Raw genomic sequence first — 22,275 nt, forward strand, 5'->3', positions numbered from 1 at the left:
TATGCCTGGGGCGGGCGCCCGCAGAGCAGCCGCGGCAGGAGGCGGGACGCTGAGCTCCGCGGACAGCTTCGCGGTTCCGGAAGCCCCTGGACGTGGCCGAGGCTGCGAGGGTGAGTGTCCGTGCGCTCCCCGCGCAGCGCCTCCGCCGCCCGCCGGCCGACGGGGAGCGCGCAGGTGGGAGGGGAGGGCTCCGTGGTGCTGAGGCCGGGGCAGGGGTCTGCGAGGGTGGCAGGTCGAGTGCTGCAAACTTATCCTCTTTGCAGGCCGGCCAGCCCCGGGATTCCTGGCTCCCGACCTCTGCCTTATGAACTATATCATGACTTAACATGTGCTGAGTGCTCTCTGTACGCCAGGCTCCGTGCTAAGTGGCTCCACGGTTGATAGGAACACCACTACCATTTATTGAGCGCCTATTTTGTGGCAGGCTCTGCCAGCCATTTGGTGTGTTGTTTCATTTCCATGAGGACAGGTTATCCCCATCTGCCAAAGAGGAACCAGGCTCAGAGACGTTAATGACTTGCTTCAGGTTGCACAGCTAGTAACTGGTGGTAAAGGGATTTGAACCCTGGTGAGTTTGAGTCCAATACCAGAGCTAACAATCCTAGTTCGTATTTATGGAGAGCCTGATCTCACTTACTTCTCACAGCACTTCTTTAATTAAATATATTATTAAACGGGCAAACTGAGCTCAAAAGGTACTAAGCGGTAAGTTGAGGTTTGCAGCCATTCTTTCAACTCCCTTCCCCAAAACTACTTGCCTCTAAGCCTCGTCTTAGTTACTTTGTTCATATTTCCCCAACCCCACTGTCATGGTCCTATTCCAGGACTGTATCTCTCCGCTGAAAGATCGCAATGGCCCCCGGTGGTCTCCCAGTCCTCATTTGCACAATTTCTGCACAATCCTCCTCTGCTCTTCGATCACAAAACTCTCCTACTTGGAACCATTCAAAATCTACCCCCTTAGATCCACCATCTCCCAGGGACCCCCTGTTCCTGCCCCCACTGAACCAGCAGCAATAGCAACAACATCCTATATATGTCAACCCAAGGCTGGTGCTCAGTTAGCCTTGTTCAAAGTCTGTCGTCTCCTCTCCTCCCAGTCTGCCCCCTCCCCCATTTACACAGTTCTCTTCTGGTTTATTCTGTTATCTGGTAACTGTATCCACTAGACACAAGTTACCCTTCCAGCACCCTTAGAACATCACTGCGACCCTTCATTCTAACACAGCAAGTGCACCATGGTCTTGGCTTCTTCCCAGTGTCTGGCTTCTCTCTATCTCCTAGCAGGGACACCAGCTTTGCCTGTCTTCTAATACTTAAAGATAAGGGTCACCTTTTGTTTTAAATGCTATAAAATTAACAGTGCTCATCATAAGAAATTTAGACAGTACAAAAAGGGATAAAGTAAAAAGTAAAAGCTCATTCCTAATTCTGAGAGGAAACCCATTTATCAAGAAGTTGTGTCTTTTCAGAAGTTATTGTGTGTGTGTGTGTGTGTGTGTGTGTGTGTGTGTTGTCCTTTTTAACTAAAAAAGATCATACTTTGCATTCCATACCACAACATGCCTTTTTCACTTGGTGTATCTTGGCCGTCTTTCCGTCTGCATGTCTGGACTGACTTTGTTCTCATAACGGTGTCATAGTTTGTCACTGCACGAGTAAGTGGAGATTTGTGTCACAAGTCTGGGGTTCTCTCAGAAGCTATTCTGCCTCCATCAAATATTCAGCGAGTTCCCCCGGGAAGTGACTGCCTTCTCTGCAAACCCCCCTCTTCTTCCCTATCTTGCTACTCCTCCTCAGCTGCTTGGACGCAGGGAACTGACCCTTCTTTCCTCCCGTGCCAGTCTCTGCTGCTTTCTGCTCCTGAAAGTTCAGCATAGGCTCACAAGTCCGTGGACACCCTCCCAGCCTCCCTCATCCTTCCTCCCAGTCAGAGGCTTGCCAACCGGGTTTTGCCTCCATGAGATGAACTCCTGCATAAAGCAGATTTCAGTTCAGATTCTATTCTAGATATACTTTTGAATGGAATTCTGCACCAAATCTTTTTCCAAGAAAATAAGCCTCCTTGGATGTGTGCATTGCTGTGTTTTAAGGCTTTATGTTTGTGGGTTCTATGCCCAAGCCCATGGCAGAGGGACAGGAGCCCCACACCCTGAGTCAGCAGGCCTGGGTCCCCTCCCAGCTGGGACCTGGGAAAAAATGACTTCACTTCTCTGAGCCCTGTTTTCTCTTCAGCCAAGTGAGGACGATAGCATCAGCCTTACAGAACGGTGAGGAGAGCAAAAGGGGAAAATGAAGGTCGAGCTTTGAAGTAAGAACCCACAACATAGGTGGAGAACATCCTTTCCCTCCGGTCAGGGGTTGCCAACTCAGATGCTGACAGGGGTTGGTGTGACCCAAATGTAAGGAGAATGCATGCCATCAGGGAGTGGTAAGTGCTGTGGACAATGGGGAATGTAGGTTCTGCGTCGTGGTCTGTTAAGGAGGCCATAACAAAGTCCCACAGCCTGGTGACTTAAGCAACAGAAAGTTATTCCCTCAGAGTTCCAGGGGCTAGAAGTCTACCATTATGGTGACAATGGGGTTAGTTCCTTCTGCGGTCTCTCTCCATGGCTTGCAGATGGCCACCTTCTTGCTGGGCCCTCACATGGTCACCCCTCTGTGTGTTGTGTCCTAATCTCTTTATGAGGATGCCAGTCATCGTGCAACAGGGCCCATCCATATGACTTTATTTCCCTTTACTACTCTTCAAAGCCCCAACCTCCAAATATTGCCCCATTCTGAGGTTGTGGGGATTAAGACTTCAACATATGAATTTGGGGGAACACATTTGAGCCCATAACACTCCAAGAGGCAGCCTATTTGCACCTTGCCAAATGTTGCCAGATCCCCTAGATTCTCAAGAAAACCCAAAGATCTTGATTGTTGAAAAATTTTTTTTGCCTTTTCCAACAACCTTCTATTAACCTGTTTAAAAGAGCTGAAGCTGGGATGCCTGGGTGGCTCAGTTGGTTGGACAACTGCCTTCGGCTCAGGTCATGATCCCGGAGTCCCGGGATCGAGTCCCGCATCGGGCTCCCAGCTGCATGGGGAGTCTGCTTCTCCCTCTGACCTTCTCCTCGCTCATGCTCTCTCTCACTGTCTCTCTCTCAAATAAATAAATAAAATCTTTAAAAAAAAAAATAAAATAAAAGAGCTGAAGCTATTAGGTTTATGGTGATGACTTTTGAACTTCTTTGGTGAGCCCAGTTGCTTCTCCCAGTGCTTGAGGACCGGCTCCTGGTTGGCTTCCATCTCTTCTCTGGCCCCAAGGCCCTTCTTTCTTGGACACCTTCGCCTCTCACCTCCTCTGTCAAACAGTCATCGGTGCTGCCCCCATGCTCAGTCCCTCCCAGCTCCCTTCTGGTGACCAACTCGGGTGGGTACAGCTCTGGCATGCTGTGGTCACTGTCACTCGCCTCTGCGCCGTCTTCGCTAGAAGCAAGGTTCCCAGGAGTCTTCTCTCCGGTGAGTGGGCCAGTGCTGTCCATCTCACCTTTCCTCGTCCTCCTTTTGTACCCGAGGCAGGCAGGCGCACCCTCCATACATGGCTCCCATGGAGCTCTCTGGCACCGTGGGCACTGGGTGTGCCTCAGCTCCTGCTCCGGGGACTCCTCAATGTGCCCCGGGGTGAGTTTGCAGAACAGCTGGCTTGGGTTCTAGATGCCAGGAACAGTGTGCAGATCCAACTCTGGACTTCAGGTCCTGGAAGGCGGGAGAGACATGGACCAGCCGTTGGTATTTTCAGCAGGTGGAGACCTGGAGCTCAGGCAGAAGGCAGGGAGGCCGGGGGCTGGCAAGAGCGCTTTGCACCTTGCGGGAACCGCAGACTCTGTTGCTTGTGCCTGGAAATCTTGACTTTAAAATCTCCCACATTTTGCATTGGCAACAATTTCAAATTTAAACAAACACAATGCCCCCTTAGCGTTTGTTGCCTTGCTGTCAACCCCTATCAGCTGTTAAAACTGTGTTTGAGCTGTTGTCACAATCGCTTAGCTCACCTTTCTCATATTTTACAGATGAGGCAACGGCAGAACCAGGTCTGCTCCTTTAACCACCCGTTATATCCTATCTCACATGCTTGTCACCTATTTTCATTATGTCAGAGTAACACTACCATTACGGAGTGCTTACTGGTGCCTAGTTACTGCGTCATCTCATTTGATATTCACAATTATTCTATTAGGGAGGTATGAGCAATTTAATTGCTCAGGGAGTAAAGACCTCAAATTATTCAAATTGGTGTCATTCACACTTCGCCTGCTGGAGGATCGCAGGTACTTCCGCTCACCTACTAGACTAGCGTTGTCTCGTGGCTCTCGCGGAAGCACAGTTGGCAATTTGTAAGTCATGCTGCCTTGCAAGGTTCTTGACAAACTTTTAATTGGGAGGCAGGGGTTGAGTTATTTCAGATTTCACACGTAAAGAGAAGAAATATTTTTCTGTCATGCTATTTCAAATCCAGGTGGCTTAAATAAGACATTACAATATGTTTTTTCCCATTTTACAGACAAGGAAACTGAGGCCCAGAGGTGGTACAATAGCAGAGGTCAAACATCTATCTATAAGATGAATCCTAAGCACCAGACCAACTCTGTGCTTCTCGAAGGCCAGCCCTGTGTCAAATCCTTAGAGTACCCTGAATGTCTGTCAGGGCCTGACTGAAACAGGCTCCATGGAGACCAGCAGTTCAGAGAAGTCCAGGCAAACTTAGCCTTTGCTCCCTAGCCCTTCAGAGTTCAGAATTTCTTCCCTCCCTCAGTTCCTGGGTCTTCAAATGTGGTCCTTTCTATACCATTCCAAGGGATCATCTCACCCCACAGTTCCCTTCCCTTGCCTTCTGCATTGTCCTGGATGCTCTTTGGAAAGAGATCCTGATTCAAAGAGAAAGGAGGTTCAAGGCTCACTTTCCATCCTGGGCACCCGAGTGGGCCAGGCTAGACCCTCAGTATAACCTAAACATGTGCCCTGTGAGGGTGGCAGCCACATCATTTCATCTCCAGAATCCCAGTGTCTGGCCTCAGAGGCAATAAGTGGCACCATTTATGGGCATCCATGTGCCGAGCCTTGGTACCAAGCCAAGGTAGCCCATGTGGCCTCCTGTCACCGGCTGAGCTAAGCACTGTCCCACTGACTGACCTGTCTGTGCTTTATGGAGCATGAACACACCAGGTGTCTCAGCGGTGTGGGGCCAAGACAGTCACCCCCGTCCTTCCCTCAGGAGACAATGCCAGGCCCGGAGCAAAGGCCAAGCCTTTGAGTTATTTCAGATTTCACACGTAAAGAGAAGAAATATTTTTCTGTCATGCTATTTGGTGGCAAGTGACAGAAACACAAAGCAAGCTAGCTTAAGTGAAAATGGAGAAAGAGAAGTAGTCAGGGGCCTCCGCCTGAAACGCCACAGGTCTCAGAAATCAGGACTGCTTTTCATGAGTTCAGCTGCAGTTGGTGAGAATTACAGTTTTGAACAAGGTCTTGATTTCTGTACCGTGCTTTACTTTCAACATCCATCATCCTGTTTGATCTTTGGAAGGATAAGAAATAATGCAGTAATCATAGCTCGTGCTTTTGTACCCCTCACCACAGGCCATGTCTTGTCTAAGGACATTATGTCCTCCTAACAACCTTCCAAGGCAGTAGTAGTAGTATTGTTGTGCCCATTTTGGAGAGGACAAGGCTGAGGGAAATAGAATAAGTAAATTGTAAAAGGTCCCACGGCGAGTTCAGCTAGTTCAACTCAAGTGGCTCGGTTTAGAGCTAATCCTGGCCACCACACGGCCGGTCTGCGAGGGGAAAGTACACACTGGGTTGCCAGCTCTCAGTGCTGATTAACAAATGCAAAATGCCTCATTAATCCTTTTTACATCAATTACACATTGAAATGATCTTTGAGAGAGATAAGGCTACATAACATATTAAAATTAATTTCACGGCTTCTTTTTACCTTTTTAACATGGCAATGAGACCCACTTCAAATGGTGGCTCTTGGACGGTGCCGCTCAAACACACTCCTCAGACCTCTGGGCTGCCACTTAGGGGCTGGCCCCCAGAACAAGCTGGATACAGGGCTCTGAACACCCTCAGGCCTCCCTCCCTCCCCTCCCATCTGGCACACCAGCTGCATTCTTCTGGCTCACTGCGGTCCTCCGTCTCCGTGCTGGAAACAGCTGTAGGCAGCTCCGAAGCTGGGTGGCTGGGAGCCCTCATTGCACGGGCAGCTGGGATCCAACACGAAGCAGCCGGGGCCTTGTGGGGTGGGCCCTGTGTCCAGCACAGCACCTCGCATGCCGAGTTTGTCGGTTGGTCGAGGTCTGGGTGTATATAGCGGACGGTATAGCGACTTCCAGTGTGCCTTCAGGAGTGTTTGCTGACGTAAACCCTGTGAGATCCCCGCTCCTGGGATCTCACTGGGTCACGCTTTGTCCGTGGGCCTCTTTTTCTATACCCAGCCAGAGGCAGGGAGTGTAGTAGCAGATTGGATGGTTTCTGGAACCTCTTGGCAAGTGGGCCCCTTGCCTTTTAATCTTCTGTATTAGACTTGGGTTACTGGAGTGTTTCCAAATCCCAGGAAAGGGGACTTTTCTGTGAGCCTTACATGAGGAGCTGTCGCCAGCCCCTCTCCTCCAGGCAGGCTGTCAGCTTTTCAGAGAAGCTGGAGAGGGCTGTTTCCAATCTGCTTCCTGGAATCCAGGGAGGGCAAGGGGTGTTTTTCATTATGAAGTTCTCGCTCCCATCAAAGGGAATGTTCAGAGAGCTTCGTCTGCAAGAGAGCTGCACACCATTGCAGCCACCAGCTCTTCCCCTTTAACTCCAAAATCTGGGGAAATTGCTGGCTGGGTCAGAATCAGGTATCAGCAGCCCCCTGCCAGAACCAGCCTCCCCAGACACTCCAGGGGCTCCTAGTGGGAGGTCAGGACTGCTTGCTGTTAGTTCAGGGGTAGGTGATACAGGACAATTACAATTTTCAGCAAGGCCCAAACTTTTGTATCCTATTTGCTCACAGTGTTGGTTATCTTGTTTGAGTCTCAGAACAGCCCTAGAAGGGAGGCAGAATGAGTGTTACCACCCCCATTTCATAGGTGCAGAAGTAGAAGCTGGGGTAAGAGATGACTTCCCCACAGTCACATACCTAATAAGTTATAAAACCAGCGCTGGGACCCACATCTTCTGGTCCAAGACCAGTCATCTCGCTGTGCCTCCCTCATTGGCCAAATGTGGCTTTGTCATCTGCACAAAGCAAATGAAAGCTTTGATCCTGTTACCCTTTTATTACAAGGGGTGTCTCGTGCAAGGCTGAGGAACAGCTCTGAGCTGAGCACTCCTTTGTGGGGGGTGGTACTCTGCTGGGGTCTGGTGACATGATCAAGAGCAAGACAGGCAGGGACTCACTTTCCTGGACCTTCCATGCCAGAGGAAGCACACTGTTAGTGGGTCAAGACACCAATACCTATAAAATCACAGCTCGGTCCAAGTGCTTGGGAAGGAAAAGCAAACTAGCTGGAGTGGGCGAGGTACTCTTGGTCCCATGACCAGACATTTCCTTCTGAGGAGATGGTAGTAGATCTGAGCCCTGAAGGATGAGGCAGGCAAGGGTCTGTGGGCTTCATGGGGAGGAGGGAGGGCTAGTGGGTATTTCAGGCAGAGCTCTCTCTCCAACTGCTGAGCAGTCACTGAGTCACACACTGGGCTTGAAGCTTTCAGGAGGTTATCTCATTGTTCCTACAGAAACTCCGTGAGGTGATTAAACCATTATTGCCATTAGATGGGGAAACTAAGTGGGTGGGTTTCCCATAGCTCCTAATCACAGAGTTAAACACGACCCTACCTGCCACTGTGTCATCACCCAATAACCAACAAGTCATATTTATTTAAGCATAAGGGAGATCTTCTAGTCTCCAAGGTAGGATGGCTCAGAAGAGAGCATCTGGCCTGGACAAGTGGCCCTGGAGTTTCTGCCAGCAGACTACACTCAGGGATAGTCAGCAAGACACTGGTGTCCCCACTTCTGCTCCTTCTTGCATCACAGTCTGGCCCAAGGATCCTTGGAAATGAATCAGGGGCCGTGTCTTGAGGGCCAAGGGCAGATAGGAGGAGGAGGGCTCTTGCCCTGACAGTGGATTTCAGGCTTGGGCTCATTAGCCAGTGTCTTCTTAGAATATGAGTATTTATGAATCATTAGCTACTTAACTGAGAGGTGAGAAGCCCAGGGACTGGACAGATTAAAACCAGACTGAAGAACTTCTTCCAAGTTTAATACCTCATGACTTCATTTTGGAGGTTTAATCAACTAACATTTTTTTCCCCTACAGCAGAAAGACTGTCACAGCCTTCTTATTCAACTCCCACCAGAAAGAATTTAGAAAATAAGATATTTTTGGTTTTTTAAGGTTGATTTATTTATTTGAGAGAGAGAGAGAGAGTATGTGCGTGTGTGCCAGCGCAAGCAGGGGGAGCAGCAGAGGGGGAGAGAGAGAGAGAGAGAGATGATCTCGAGCAGACTCCGAGCTGAGCATGGAGCCTGACACAGAGCTCTGTCTCATGACCCCAAGATCATGACTGGAGCTGAAATCAAGAGTTGGATGCCTAACCGACTGAGCCACCCAGGTGTCCCAGGAACTAAGATAGTTCTTGAAAAGCTGAGGAAGGATCGATACTTTCCCCCACTCTGATCAGTTGGACAAATATTTATGGAGTACCTACTGCGAATAAAATACTCTGTAAGTGCCATGCCTGGAGTGGGGAGCCTGTGCTCTAGAAGGCCAAAAGGAAGGAGGAATTAGAATTAGATCTGCTTTGAGTTAGAAAAACCTCAAAAGGGAGAAAATTTGCTTTTTTTTTCTTTTTTTGAGAAAACTTATTTGGATCCAAGGATTCCTTTGATTTAGGCCATTGCCTTGTTTTCTTCTCACTGTGGACTTTCTTGAGGGCAGAGTGCATATCTCACTCATTAATGAGGCAAATGCTTTTTTTTTTTTTTAAGATTTTTACTTATTTGCTTGACAGAGATCACAAGCAGGCAGAGGCAGGCGGGGGTGGGGAGGGGACAGGGGGGACAGGATCCCTGCTGAGCAGAGAACCTTCGGGGCTCCATCCCAGGACCCTGGGATCATGACCTGAGCTGAAGGCAGAGGCTTTAACCCTTTGAGCCACCCAGGCGCCCAATGAGGCAAATGCTTCTTGAATACCCACTGTGAGCAAGGAAGTTGGAAGGCGTGGGCATATAGCAGGTCTGCTGGGGTCCCTGCTCCCATGGGGCTTCCATTTTAATGGGAGAGAAAACTGGCCCAGTAAGCAGAGGAACGAGCTAACCCAGTGAACACAGGTGCATCATTGGGCTAGAAAGGCACAGACAAGGAGCTGGGGTCCAAAGGGCGGGAGAGCTGTGGGAGAGGGAGCCTCAGGGAAGGCCTTGGAGGAAGTGACCTTTAAGCAGAAACACAGTGGATAAAGAGCCAGCTAGCCAAGAGGGTGGGGCTCTTGGGCTGGCAGACTAGAGCAGTGGCCTGAAGGAACATAGCTGGGGGAGGGAGCAGAGAGAGGCAGGGGGAGCTGGCAGGGGTGCAGTGGTGGCAGCAGGGCCCGGGTCACTTAGGGCCTTGTGAGCCACGTCAGGATTTCTGATGTTTGTTGCCCTTACAGCCAGCAACAACTGGAGTAAGTCCCTCCAGGAAGTGATGTGGTGGAGTTCTGTTTGAACGGGCCCTCTGGCTTCACATGGGGAGTAACTGTGGGGGAAGGGGGGCCCTGCTGGGTCAAAGCAAGGAATGAGCTGCTGGGGATGGAGATGGGCTTTGTGCACCCTAGTCTTTTGGTTCTGCTCATGTTAATGGGGGAAACTCCATTAATACTCCAAAGGGGCTTGTGGAAGTCAGGGCCCATGACGGGGGCCCCCCATCCAAGTGTGGGCCTCTCAAAGGTTAGGAGGTTTTCCTTAAGCATCGATTACTCAAGTATCCTGAGGGAGAAAAAAAATCACATCTACATTTTTAAAGTCATGTATTATATATACGTGTGTGTGTGCGTGTGCGCACCCGCACACGCGTACGCTCGCATGTCTGTGTAAACTGACTTTAAAGAAATTTCTCTGTTGTTGCATGTGGCTTTGGCAAATGCTTCAGAGTCTTTTCTGTGATTCAGAATATTTAGGATGAAAATCTAAGAAATGCTGACATAATGGAATGCGTTTGGGCATTAGGGTCAGCCAAACCCAAGTTCAAATATAACTTCTGCCATGAACTAGTTGTGTAAATAAGAGCAAATTAGCCTCCCTGAGCTTCAGTTTCCTCTTGTATAAAACAGGACAAAAATAGCAGGAGAGGGGCGCAAGGTGGAGTTAATTAAGTGTGGTCTTCAGATCCCCTCAGACACTGGTTTGAATGTGCTCCAATTGTGTAACTTTAGGTAAATCATTTCAATTGATTTACCATCGCTCCATTGTGTAACTTTAGGTAAATCATTTCACTTTGCAGAGCCTGTTTCTTCCTCTGAAAAATAGCATAGTAAGTTTACCACCTTCACAGAGTTTATTATAAACTTCAAATAAAGTAATTCATGTAAAGAGCTTCATACAGTGCCTGGAACACTGTGGGCATCTAGTAAAGTCCATTTACCTCTGCCTCAGTTTCTTTGTCTGTAACTAAAGGGGATGGTGCCTTGGGGACCTCCCCAAGTATGTTATTCTAAATTTATTTATTTATTTATTTATTTGACAGACAGAGATCACAAATAAGCAGAGAGGCAAGCAGAGAGAGGGGGGAAGCAGGCTCCCTGCTGAGCAGAGAGCCTGATATAGGGCTTGATCCCAGGACCCTGGAATCAGGGCCTGAGCCGAAGGCAGAGGCTTTAATGCACTGAGGCACCCAGGCGCCCCGTTTCTAAATTTACTTAAAAGACCCTGGAAGAGGTAACCTATATGGACGACTTGGGGCTCTGGCTCCCCTCTAAGCCCCCAACACCCAGTTTGTCTCACCACCATCGTGTGAAGAGTTGGCCTGGGGCCAGACTTGGGAGGGCAGGAGAGCAGGGGTACTGGGGCTGGGAGCAGAAATTTTTTGCAGCCTTGTTTTTCTTGGAGGTGCCCTGGAGGCAAGGAGCCTCTCTCTCCCTCCAGAATCTAGTCTCCCCGCCTTTATTTCCAAAACAGTTCCTGGCTCGGACTGCGGGAACCGCCAGACTCCAGCTCTGAGAAATCCCTTCGTCGGTGCTTGTTCCAGAGCCCTGCGCCTCCACCCAGCCGCTGGGGCCTGCCCTGGGCCAGCTGTCACTGAGCAGAATCCCCTGTTGTCCAAAGAGGCTGGTGCCAGCGGAGGTAGGCTGGACGGCAGACCTTCCTCCCTCTTGCTGGGCTCTGTGGCCAAGAGTGATCATCAGAAGAGAAAAGGGGGCTCGTAAACCGAAGCAGATGCTTCCTCTCCTTCCTTCCTTGTTCATCTAGCTGTCTCTCCTTCCTGCCTTTCTTCATCTAGCTGTTTGCAGGACCTCCTCTGCCTAGAAGACTCGCCCCCACCCGCTTCCTTCCTCCCTCTCCCTGGTCCAAAATGTTTGCAGGTGGCAACTTTTCAGACCATTTCAAACCTGCTTTGAGGAGTCAGTTTCTCTTGTGGGCACCCAGATGTATCCCAGCTCACACGGAGCAGTGGCAGTTTTCTAAGACTCTTGTCAAGCAGACCAGGGAAGGAGATGGAGATGCCTGGTACCTGGAAGGGTCAAGGACACAATTCTTCAAAAGTACATCACGCACATGACACTTCACCACGTTCTCCAGGTCTGCCTGCCACCTCTGCTGTCACTCGGGCCAGTGAGGGGGAGCCCAGGTGACCCCAGAAACACACATTTTTGCCTCCTCTGCCCCTTCATAATGTAGCCAGGGAGGGACCTCCCAGGCCCTGGCATCCACTCCCGGGGAATCACATCTTCAATCTTGATTCACAGGTGAGGCTTCCTCCTGTCCCCCAGCCCAGATGGGAAGCTAGCAGGGCCATGTGCCCCCTTTCTTAGCTCACCTGTTTCCAGGTTGAAGGAAAGAGAGGTAAGGGGACAGGCAGCGGGAGGGCTCTCCCATGCGTCTAGGCAGAGACTGCTCTTGCTCTCTCGGCTTGGCAGACATCAAAGTTACCTCTTTTGTGGGGGCCTTTTGCCGGCTCCTTGGAGCCGCCATATTGGACTTGGACTGTAACAGCCTTGAAGTGGGCCACACACATTCTCTTTTCACTGGCAAGTTCAGTCCTCGCCCTCGGCTTCTGGCTTTCTGGGGTCTGCCCTGCGTGGTTATCGCCGCTGTGGCTCCTCCCTTTCTGTCCAGAGACCCCTCTGGCCCAGGCTGGCTCCTGCTGGGGAATGTCTGGTACCTTCCACCTCCCAGCGAGGCGAGAAGGGAGTCAGCCCCTTCCCGAACTCTCTTCCCCTTTCCACCAGCCAGTGTCTCAGCCTTTCACACAGGCCTCACAGGGGTGGCGGTTCTCCTTCTCCGTCCCAGTGACACGGGCCACATTTTAAAATCCTTGATCTGAAATGAGTGCCAAGAATCACAGAAAAGCCTCTCACACTGTTCCTTTGTCCGTTTTTTGCTTTGGCCTGACCACTCCTTTTAGCATATAGCCTTTCACGAGTCCCGGTGCCCAGTGGAAGTTTCAATTGTAACACTCTCGTACACTCACCCACTAAGTCTTGCTTTCCCCCCTCTCCAGAGGACTGGATGCCCAGAGCTCCCCTGTGCCCCCATCCAAGTCTCTTTCTTTATGTGGGGCCACAGGCCTTCCTTACATCCTAGCAGATGCTCTTCCCTGGGCCCCTGGTGCCATATTCCTGTCTGGGGCTTCCCAAGATCTCAGTGCATATTTGGGGCTGGGGGCGGGGGCGGGGCTTTAAGAATGGGTACGTACTGCTATGGATGACAGTGCTCTTGGCTAAAAAGGGGTAGTAGAAAGGACTAGGGAGGCATTAAAGATACACTATCACCATATTGAAATTGTTTTCTCCACTTAATCAGGGTCAAAGAAATTGAAAAGATAGTAATTTTGTTACTATATGATATAATGTTATTGAAAGCAGTCACCAGCCAGGGGCTACCTCTATGACAGTACTACCTGGCCAGGGCACCTCTATGAGACTCACCTAGAGAAATCACATAAGATCCAAAGAAGGTGAGCCTTGGAGCTGGAATGCAAACAGGCCCCTAGGTCCAGGGCAGTACTGTGCTCTGGCATTCCCTCGTCTCCCTGACAGCAAAGGCCTGATTTTCTCTCCCCTTCATCTCTTCCCGGGGTAGACATGCCAGAGAGGGTTGAGGGGGAGGTAGAGTCAGCAGTCTGAATAGGCTCCTAGAACTAGGGCAAAACAAGGTCTGAAGGAAAGCAAAGTTGAAGGTCCAGGGGCAAAGCTCGAACTCCAGGACCCAGACCTGCCAGCACCCTGGCACCCATTGCTGGAAGGCTCTGGCTAGGTAGCCAGAAGCCTCACAGGCAGAGTGGAGCCAGCAAGGCTTACATATCTGCAAGAGGGCAGGCCGAAGCCTGGAAGGCCCAGCATCAGAGATGAAGAAACCTGAGCGACCATCTAGGCTCATGGTTCTCAAAGTGGGTCCCTGAACCACCACCAGCATCAGCATCACTCGGAGAGTCACTAATGATGCAAATCCTTTAGCCCCAGCACAGACTGACTGAATCATAAACCCTGGGGGCGAGGCCCAGCAATCTGGGTTTGCAAAAGCGCTCCAGGTGAGGTGATCCACGCCAAAATGTGGGAACCCCTTCTTACTCAGGTGGGAAAACTGAGGCCCAGAGAGGGAAAAGGGCTTGCCCGGGGTCACAAAGCAAGCTATCCTTTGGAGCTCTCCCCATGGCAAGAAATTTCCATGCCTAGAAAGTTTCATTCTTGGGAGAAAGGCCGTTGATTGTGAAGTGACTGAACCAATTTGTTGAGAGATCATGGTCAAGTTGCTTAGACACCTCAGTGTCTGCATCTTTACAGTGAGGGTCTAGGAGTGCATCATCTCAGGGAGCCACGCTGGCTTAGTCAGTTAAATGTCCGACTCAGTTTCTGCTCCAGTTGTGGTCTCTTGGGTCGTGGGATCAAGCCCAGTGTCAGACTCCGTGTTGAGCAGACAGTTTGCTTAAGATTCTCTCCCTCTGCCCCACCCCATACTCTCACTCTGTCTCTCTCATAAATAAATACATCTTTATTTTTTTTAAAGATTTTATTTATTGATCTGTCAGAAAGAGATAGCACAAGCAGGGGGAGCAGCAGGCAGGAGAGAGAAGCAGCCCCCCTGCTGAACAAGGAGCCCCAGGTACCCAAAGACTTGAAACTTTTTTTTTTAATTACTCTCCATACTACTTTTCAGGAAGCTATCACAGGATATATGCCACCAAACTGAAGCCTTAAATTTTTTTTTTTAATTAGGGGCGCCTGGGTCGCTCAGTGGGTTAAAGCCTCTGCTTTGTTTATTAAAAAGAAAGAAAGAAAGAAAGCAAAATACAAAAAAAAAAAAAAAAGTCACATACTCTACTGACTGATTCAGCCACAGTCCCAGGGTCCTGGGATCAAGCCCTGCATCGGGCTCTCAGCTCCGCAGGGGGCCTGCTTCCTCCCCCCACCTCTGCCTTCCTCTCTGCCTACTTGTGATCTCCGCCTGTGAAATAAATAAATAAAATATTTTTAAAAATTTTTTTAAATTTTTTTTTAATTAAAGAGAGAAAGACATGGGATGCATAAAACAGGAGAAGTAGCGCAGGAGAGAGGGAGAGAGGGGGGCAGAGAGGGTGGGGGAAGCAGGCTCCCTGCTGAGCAGAGAGCCTGACACGGACTCAATCCTAGGACCCTGAGATCATGACCTGAGCCAAAGCCAGAGGCTTAACGCACTGAGCCACCCAGGCACCCTACCAGTCTCTTACGATTTGTCTCCCTCCTGATCCCATCTTGTTTCATTTTTTTCCCTCCCTACCCACACGATCCCCCTGCCCTGCCTCTCAAATTCCTCATATTGGGAAGGTCATATGATAATTGTCTTTCTCTGATTGATGTATTTCACTCAGCATAATACCCTCTAGTTCCATCCACATCATTGCAAATGGCAAGATTTCATTTCTTTTGATGGCTGCATAGTATTCCATTGTGTATATATACCACATCTTCTTTATCCATTCATCTGTTGTTGGACATCTAGGCTCTTTCCATAGTTTGGCTATTGTGGACATTACTGCTATAACATTCGGGTACACGTGCCCCTTCAGATCACTACGTTTGTATCGTTAGGGTAAATACCCAGTAGTGCAATTGCTGGGTCACAGGGTAGCTCTATTTTCAACTTTTTGAGGAACCTCCATGCTATTTTCCAGAGTGGTTGCACCAGCTTGCATACCCACCCATGGTGTAGGAGGGTTCACCTTTCTCCGCATCCTTGCCAGCATCTGTTGTTTCCAGACTTGTTAATTTTAGCCATTCTGACTGGTGTGACGTGGTATCTCGCTATGGTTTTGATTTGTATTTCCCTGATGCCAAGTGATGTTGACCACTTTTTCTTGTGTCTGTTGGCCATGTAGATGCCTTCTTGGCAGAAAAAGTGACTCTTGATATCAGGGTTATGAGTTCAAGCCCACTTTGGGCTTGAAGCCTAATACTTACTTTAAAAAGTTTTTTCGAGGGGCACCTAGGTGGCTTGGTCAGTTAAGCATCTGCCCTCAGCTCAGGTCATGATCCCAGGGTCCTGGGATTGAACCCTGATTTGGGTTCCCTGCTCAGCAGAGAGTCCCCTTCACCCTCTCCTCCTACCCTTTCCCCGACCCTTCAGTATTAGCATATTATCTATTAATGGATATCAATGCCAGAGGAGATAGCTAAAAGGGCATGGGGTCGGGTGTGAGGTTAAGGAGAGGTGGGGCTGGAGACCACAGTTTTTCATTATAAGACTTAGAGTATTATTTGACTTCACAAACAATGTTAAGTGTATTATTTCAATTAATTTTTTTTTCACTTAAAAAAGAAGTATGCGTTATTGCCGGCAGCAAAAGGACACAAACTCTGAATCTGCCCAGTTTGTTCAAACCCAAGCCCTGCCACTTGCTGCTTGCATGAGCTGGGCTTGTTGCTCACGTCTCTGAGCCTGTCCTCCCTCGCCAGTATCTGTGTGGCAGGGATGCTGCGAGTTAGTAATGTACGGATCGCTCTGAGCCCGCACCTGGCCCCCAAGCAGCTCCTGGTGCAGCCAGGGCTGCTCAGGTGTGGGGCAACTTGACTTGGAACTGGAGCATCAGTTCGCACCTGGTGCTCCCCCGAACCCCCTACAGAAGCAGCCAGAGCCACAAATCATCACTGACGGTGCGAAGTATTTCTGCCCTGGAACTGGCTGCTTGTACCACGTACTGGAATGAAATCATAGCTCAGTTCTCTCCGCCCATGGCTCCTCCCAGTCAGTGTGACTGGGCCGTCAGGTCCTGCCTCCATTTCAGCTCCTCCGAAGGACAACAGTTTGATGATGAGGGCCTCGCCCCCAAGACCTCTCCAAAGTATATTCTAGGTGCATGACTCAGTTCACCCAAATATGTCCTCAAGATAAGACGACACTGTCCAGCTACTTGTATGTGACGTAGGAGAGAGCAAGAGAGAAATATAATGGAATTTCTCCCAGCTGCCTCCTCTTCCTCTGGTTGCATTTCTCCTGCCCACCAGTCAGCCCAGTGGACTTGCCTACTCACAGCTCTTCTGCCTCCCACAGGTGACCGCCATGATCCCTTGGGTCCTCTTGGCCTGTGCCCTCCCTTGTGCGGCAGACCCGCTGCTTGGAGCCTTCGCCCGCAGGGACTTCCAAAAGGGCTCCCCTCAACTTGTCTGCAGCCTGCCTGGCCCCCAGGGCCCACCCGGGCCCCCGGGAGCCCCAGGGCCCTCAGGAATGGTAGGAAGAATGGGCTTTCCTGGAAAAGATGGCCAGGATGGCCAGGACGGGGATCGGGGAGACAGCGGAGAGGAAGGTAAGAGGCCTGGCACCAGCCCCTCCTGTTCCCACCGGGGGTTGACATCCTCTGACACAGAGGGAGTTTAGTTATAAAAACTGAAAGTAATCCCATTTCATTATAAACCAAATCAATGTCTCTTTAAAAAACAGAGCTGTGTATTCTCCTGAAAGGAGCAGTAGGTACCAGATCTTATGTTCCTTCCCCAGCTGCCGCATTGATTTGCTGAGTTGCTTTAGGCAAGTCTCCCGATATATTACTCAGAATTCCTTTGGTGGCAGGTGACAGAAACTCAATTTATAGCCCTGAATGGAATTTAATGGCTCATGCAGCTGGGAAGCTCAACGTCTGGGTCCAGAAGCTCAAATGTGTTGTCAAGGCTCTGCTTCTCAAGTGCGTTGGTTTTGTTGTCACAAAGGCTAAGGGTTTTGAAATGGGACCACTGGGCTCACTCCTACCTCCTCATGGCTTGATCCACAGAGCAAATCTCAGGATGACGAATCTTCCCCAATCACATACAGATCCTGGACCAATCCTTTTGACTATGGAGGCGAGGTATCACCACCTGCCAGGACTGGGTCATGGGCCCGCCACTCGGTGTGACCACAGGAAGTCATGAAGGGGGAGAAGCCAGGCAGCCAGCAAACAGACCAAATAGTCTCTCCAGGCCCTTTCCTTATGTCTCAGAGCCCTTGATCTCAGCAAACATCCCCACGTGTACATTTTAAGCAGTAGGGGCGCCATAATGACTTTTAACGTTGACCAAGCGATTATGAGTATGTTGCTCAACTGGCCATCCATACCATCCTGTGAAGGAAGTACTAGCCCCATACCGTAGATGGAGAAACTGAGAGTCAGGGGGGTTCCCCTGAGAGCAGCACATCATGGCTGCAAGAACCGGAACTCGGGACACAGACCTGCATACCTGCTTTGGCAAATGAGTTACCTTCTCTCCATTCCTCAATTGCTTCACCTCTACAATAGAGATGATGACAGCAACTTACCTCACCGGGTATGAAAAAGATGACATATGACAGGAAGCCTCAGTCCCAAGGTAGATACACAGTAAATGGTAGTCACCCCTTCACTGACATGCTGAGCTTATGGAACAGGCCAGGAGCGGACTCCAAATCCAGACCTTTTCCCTCCACACCAAATCAAGTCCTACAAAGGCACCTCTTTCCCCAAATAACTATATCAATGCTTTGACTCGGGGAGGTCTCACAGTGTGTCAGGCGCTAGGTGTCATGGTGTCACATTCCCTGACCCCGGTGGTAGCTTCAGTCTGGGCCTGGGCTCCAAGCAGGGCTGGAGAGAGCTTCCCTTGACATTTATCTTGCCGGTCCCAGAGGTGAGAGGGCATCTCAGCTATTGACTTTTTCTCCTGGATCAAGAGGTATGAGGATGTAGGCCGGGGGCTGCTCTTGGCCATCTCTCCAGTGATGCAGGGAGTCTCTGCTGAGAATTAGGACCACATAGCAAGGAAGGCAGTGTAAAGAGGTGCAGAGTCCTGACCAGTAAAGCTGGGCCATCCTAGGACCAGTAGCAACCACCCAACTACCCTCCCCCTCACATACACATACAGATCCGTCTCCAGAAGAGTCTTGACAGGTAAAATCAGCTTCGCCTGGAGTTCCTCAAAAAAGTCTCAGGAAAGAGGCACACCGCATTACACACTGTAGAACTTCCTCAGAAATTCCTTTATTCCCCCATAAAATTCCAATGCAAAAATGACTCCTTTTTTTTTTTTTTTTAAGATTTTCCACTGAGCCACCCAGGTACCCCATGGCTCCGTTTTTATTCCTCCTCACAGTCCTTTCTGCCACTATTAAGGCAATAAGGTTTGCTTCTTTTCATTTTTTCATGGAACCGCTTCGTGGTCTTAGTTTAATTTTTCTGCATTTAAAAAATTTTTAATTACAAGTAATACATAATACATTCTCATTGTGATATATCCAAACCATACAAATAAAACAAGAGACCTCCTTAATTCCTACCCTCCTCATCCTCTCCTCACTTCCCAGAAGTAACTACTCTTAATTGCTTAGATGTGTCTCCTTCCTGGCCTTTTTCTACATAATTTACATTTGTGTGTGGTAACACCAGGCTTTGCCAGCCACTTCGATGTTCAGTGAGAAAATGCTATTTGGGAATCTGTTTCCCAATTTCTTAAAATAGGAAGAATTTAAATGCATTACATCTTTACTCAAAACTAAAACACAGTGAAGTGCCTACCTATATCCACATAAGAAGCAAAGTACGTTGTTAGAATGTAAGACGCCTACAATGTTTCTTTCTGATCATTCATTTGGGGACTAGCACAGAGTCACCTTGTGTACAATAAAGCCAGCATGCCTTTTGGCACCAGCCACCTTCAGAAGCAGGCCCTCGACTGACATTCAGCACTCTTCTCAAACATCTGCACCTGATTCTCCCAGTCTACCAATCGTACCCGTTATACCATTGTGTTTGGATGTGCCTCAAATCCTTACCACATTTGTTTTGTTTAAAAGGTTGTATTGAATTTAGGGGACATAAATAGACATGTGTACTCTATAATCATTGGCCAAACAATATTCTATTGAGAGAAATGTACATTTGATGAAATATAGACCTTAAAAACCAAGGGGCATTCTACAGGAAAACGTGACTCGGGGAATGTTCTATAGGATATGCCAACTATATTCTCAGAGTGTTGACTGTGGGCCAGCCATTCTCCTCTGCAACTTCATGGTTATAGGACTAGTTAGTGTGTGGTTTCCTTTCAACAAAAAAGATTCTGCCACCTGCTTTTCCCTCTTAGCAGCATACTTGAGAGAATTCCTCATATAGTGCACATAGATCTGCCTCACTGTTTTAACTCCTCCATAGAATTGCACAGTATGGGCAGAGCAGAATTTTTGAGTGTTTTCCTTTGGATGAGCATTTAGTTATTCTTAGTTTTGCTATTGTGAGCAATGCTACACTAAAACTCTTACCATATGGACAGGGACCTTGTGCACTAGGCAGGGCGTGTACCAAGATCAGTGTGCTGAAGTCAAGAAGTTTCTTCCCATTCTTTCATCAAGCCATTCCTGCCACAGCCCATCCAAGGATTGATCTGACAGACAAACCAGACTCTTCCCCAGAAGACAGGAAAAGGGAAAGGGGCAAACTCTTTTAAGTTATTCTTTTTGGGGACGCCTAGGTGGCTCAGTTGGTTAAGCAGCTGCCTTCGGCTCAGGTCATGATCCCAGCATCCTAGGATCGAGTCCCACATCGGGCTCCTTGCTCCGCGGGGAGCCTGCTTCTCCCTCTGACTCTGCCTGCCACTCTGCCTGTGCTTGCTCTTGCTCTCTCTCTCTCTCTCTCTGACAAATAAATAAATAAAATCTTTAAAAAAAAAAAAAGTTATTCTTTTTGTCCTGATCCACAGTGGTTCTGAAAGGTAAGTACCACCATTCCTATATTCCAGATAAGATGGGGAGAGGTGCCCCGGTTACATCATCAGGATTTGCTCCCATTTCTATGTGACTCCAAAAGGTTCTTGCCTTTTCCATCACCCAAAGGCTCCCACTCCAAGGATGGAAAGCCAAGGCCCGCAGCCTCTGCCTAGTTCTGTGAAGGTCCCTCCCTAACACCAGCTGCTCTGTCTTCCAGGTCCACCTGGCCGGACAGGTAACCGGGGAAAGCCAGGACCAAAGGGCAAAGCCGGGGCCATTGGGCGGGCCGGCCCCCGCGGCCCCAAGGGGGTCAGTGGTGCCCCAGGGAAGCACGGCACACCAGGAAAGAAAGGACCCAAGGGCAGGAAGGGGGAGCCTGGCCTCCCAGGCCCCTGCAGCTGCGGCAGCGGCCACGCCAAGTCAGCCTTCTCAGTGGCGGTGACCAAGAGCTACCCGAGGGAGCGACTCCCCATCAAGTTTGACAAGATCCTGATGAACGAGGGTGGCCATTACAACACGTCCAGTGGCAAGTTCGTCTGCAGCGTGCCGGGAATCTACTACTTCACCTACGACATCACGCTGGCCAACAAGCACCTGGCCATCGGCCTGGTGCACAACGGCCAGTACCGCATCCGGACCTTCGATGCCAACACGGGCAATCATGATGTGGCCTCGGGCTCCACCATCCTGGCTCTGAAGCAGGGTGATGAGGTCTGGCTGCAGATCTTCTACTCGGAGCAGAATGGGCTTTTCTACGACCCTTACTGGACCGACAGCCTCTTCACGGGCTTCCTTATCTATGCCGACCAGGACAACCCCAATGAAGTGTAGACAGGCAGGTGCTGGGGCTCCAAGGAGGGAATAAGCTCCTGGACTTCTAGAACAAGACCCCTCAGCTCTCTGCCTGGTGGGTGTGGGAACTGCCAGCCTTGGACATTCCTCCTCTGCCCATTTTCCCCTTCATCATTAAATCCAAGCTTTTTTATTCATCCTTCCACCTAACCATTCACTCCTTTTTTTTTTTTTTTTTTTTTTAGTATCTATTGTGTGACAGGCATCATGCTGTGTTCTAGAAGGTGCATCAGGGAACAAGACAGACAGAGGCTCTGTCCTTGTGGCATTTCTATTCTAGTAGGAGGTGCAATATACAAATAAATAATCAAAGCATATAATTACCATGCCTGGGTAGAGATGCACGTGCCATGGTCGAATGTAATAGAAATTATTTATTGCTTTAATAATAAGGAGATGAGGAAGAAAGTGACTTTTTTTTTTAGATTTCATCTTTTTTAAGTCTGCTTACATAAAGTCTACAAATCTGAAGCAGACAGCTCAGTGAGTTTTTATGTGGGTACACAGCTTGTCACTTCTGTGTAGGTCACAAACACAGTATTTCCCCCTCCCTGACTCCCTGAGGCTCTCTTAAGTGCCTTCCCATTGAGTACCAGGAAGAAGTTGGTTTTCAACTGAATTCCAACGATGCAGAGGGCATAATTTGCATAATTTACATATTTTACACAGTCTGCATAATTTGCATAATTTGTCTGGGAGAAGGGGTCTCTTGACAGAAGGAGCTGTGAGTGCAAAGATCTCGATTTAGGAAAGAGTGCAACATACCTGAGGGACTGGCTAAAGGCCAGAGGGACTGGTGAAGCGAGAAAGGAGACAGGAGGCATGAGGTGTGAAGCCGGGTGTTACACAGAATCTCACAGGCCGTGGCGAGGAGTTCGCTGGCTGCAGGCAGCTTATTGAAATGCAACAGTGAGCATGATAGCAATATGGGGATAACCTTGGATCTGCTCAGCCTCACACTTAAGGACTTTATTATTAGTTACAAATCACAGGCAGGCCCGCTTCTCCATCAGGGA

General features: G+C 49.3%; 1 protein-coding gene across 2 annotated transcripts; it reads left to right on the forward strand.

Annotated features, from left to right (window-relative positions):
* The first annotated feature begins 22 nt into the window (after positions 1-22).
* Positions 23-21,398, forward strand: C1QTNF2 (C1q and TNF related 2). 2 transcript variants are annotated; one of them, XM_082724648.1, is made up of 4 exons: positions 36-110; positions 11,183-11,347; positions 16,751-17,003; positions 20,625-21,398. In XM_082724648.1, the coding sequence occupies exons 3-4, from the start codon at positions 16,760-16,762 to the stop codon at positions 21,236-21,238; spliced, it is 858 nt and encodes a 285-aa protein (XP_082580774.1). In that variant the 5' UTR covers positions 36-110; positions 11,183-11,347; positions 16,751-16,759; the 3' UTR covers positions 21,239-21,398. The 2 variants fall into 2 exon arrangements, with proteins under 2 accessions (XP_082580773.1, XP_082580774.1); XM_082724647.1 differs by lacking the exon at positions 11,183-11,347 and having other exon boundaries at positions 23-110.
* The last annotated feature ends 877 nt before the right edge of the window (positions 21,399-22,275 follow it).

Source organism: Mustela nivalis (assembly GCF_964662115.1).
Source record: "Mustela nivalis genome assembly, chromosome: 3".
Taxonomy (NCBI): Eukaryota; Metazoa; Chordata; class Mammalia; order Carnivora; family Mustelidae; genus Mustela; species Mustela nivalis.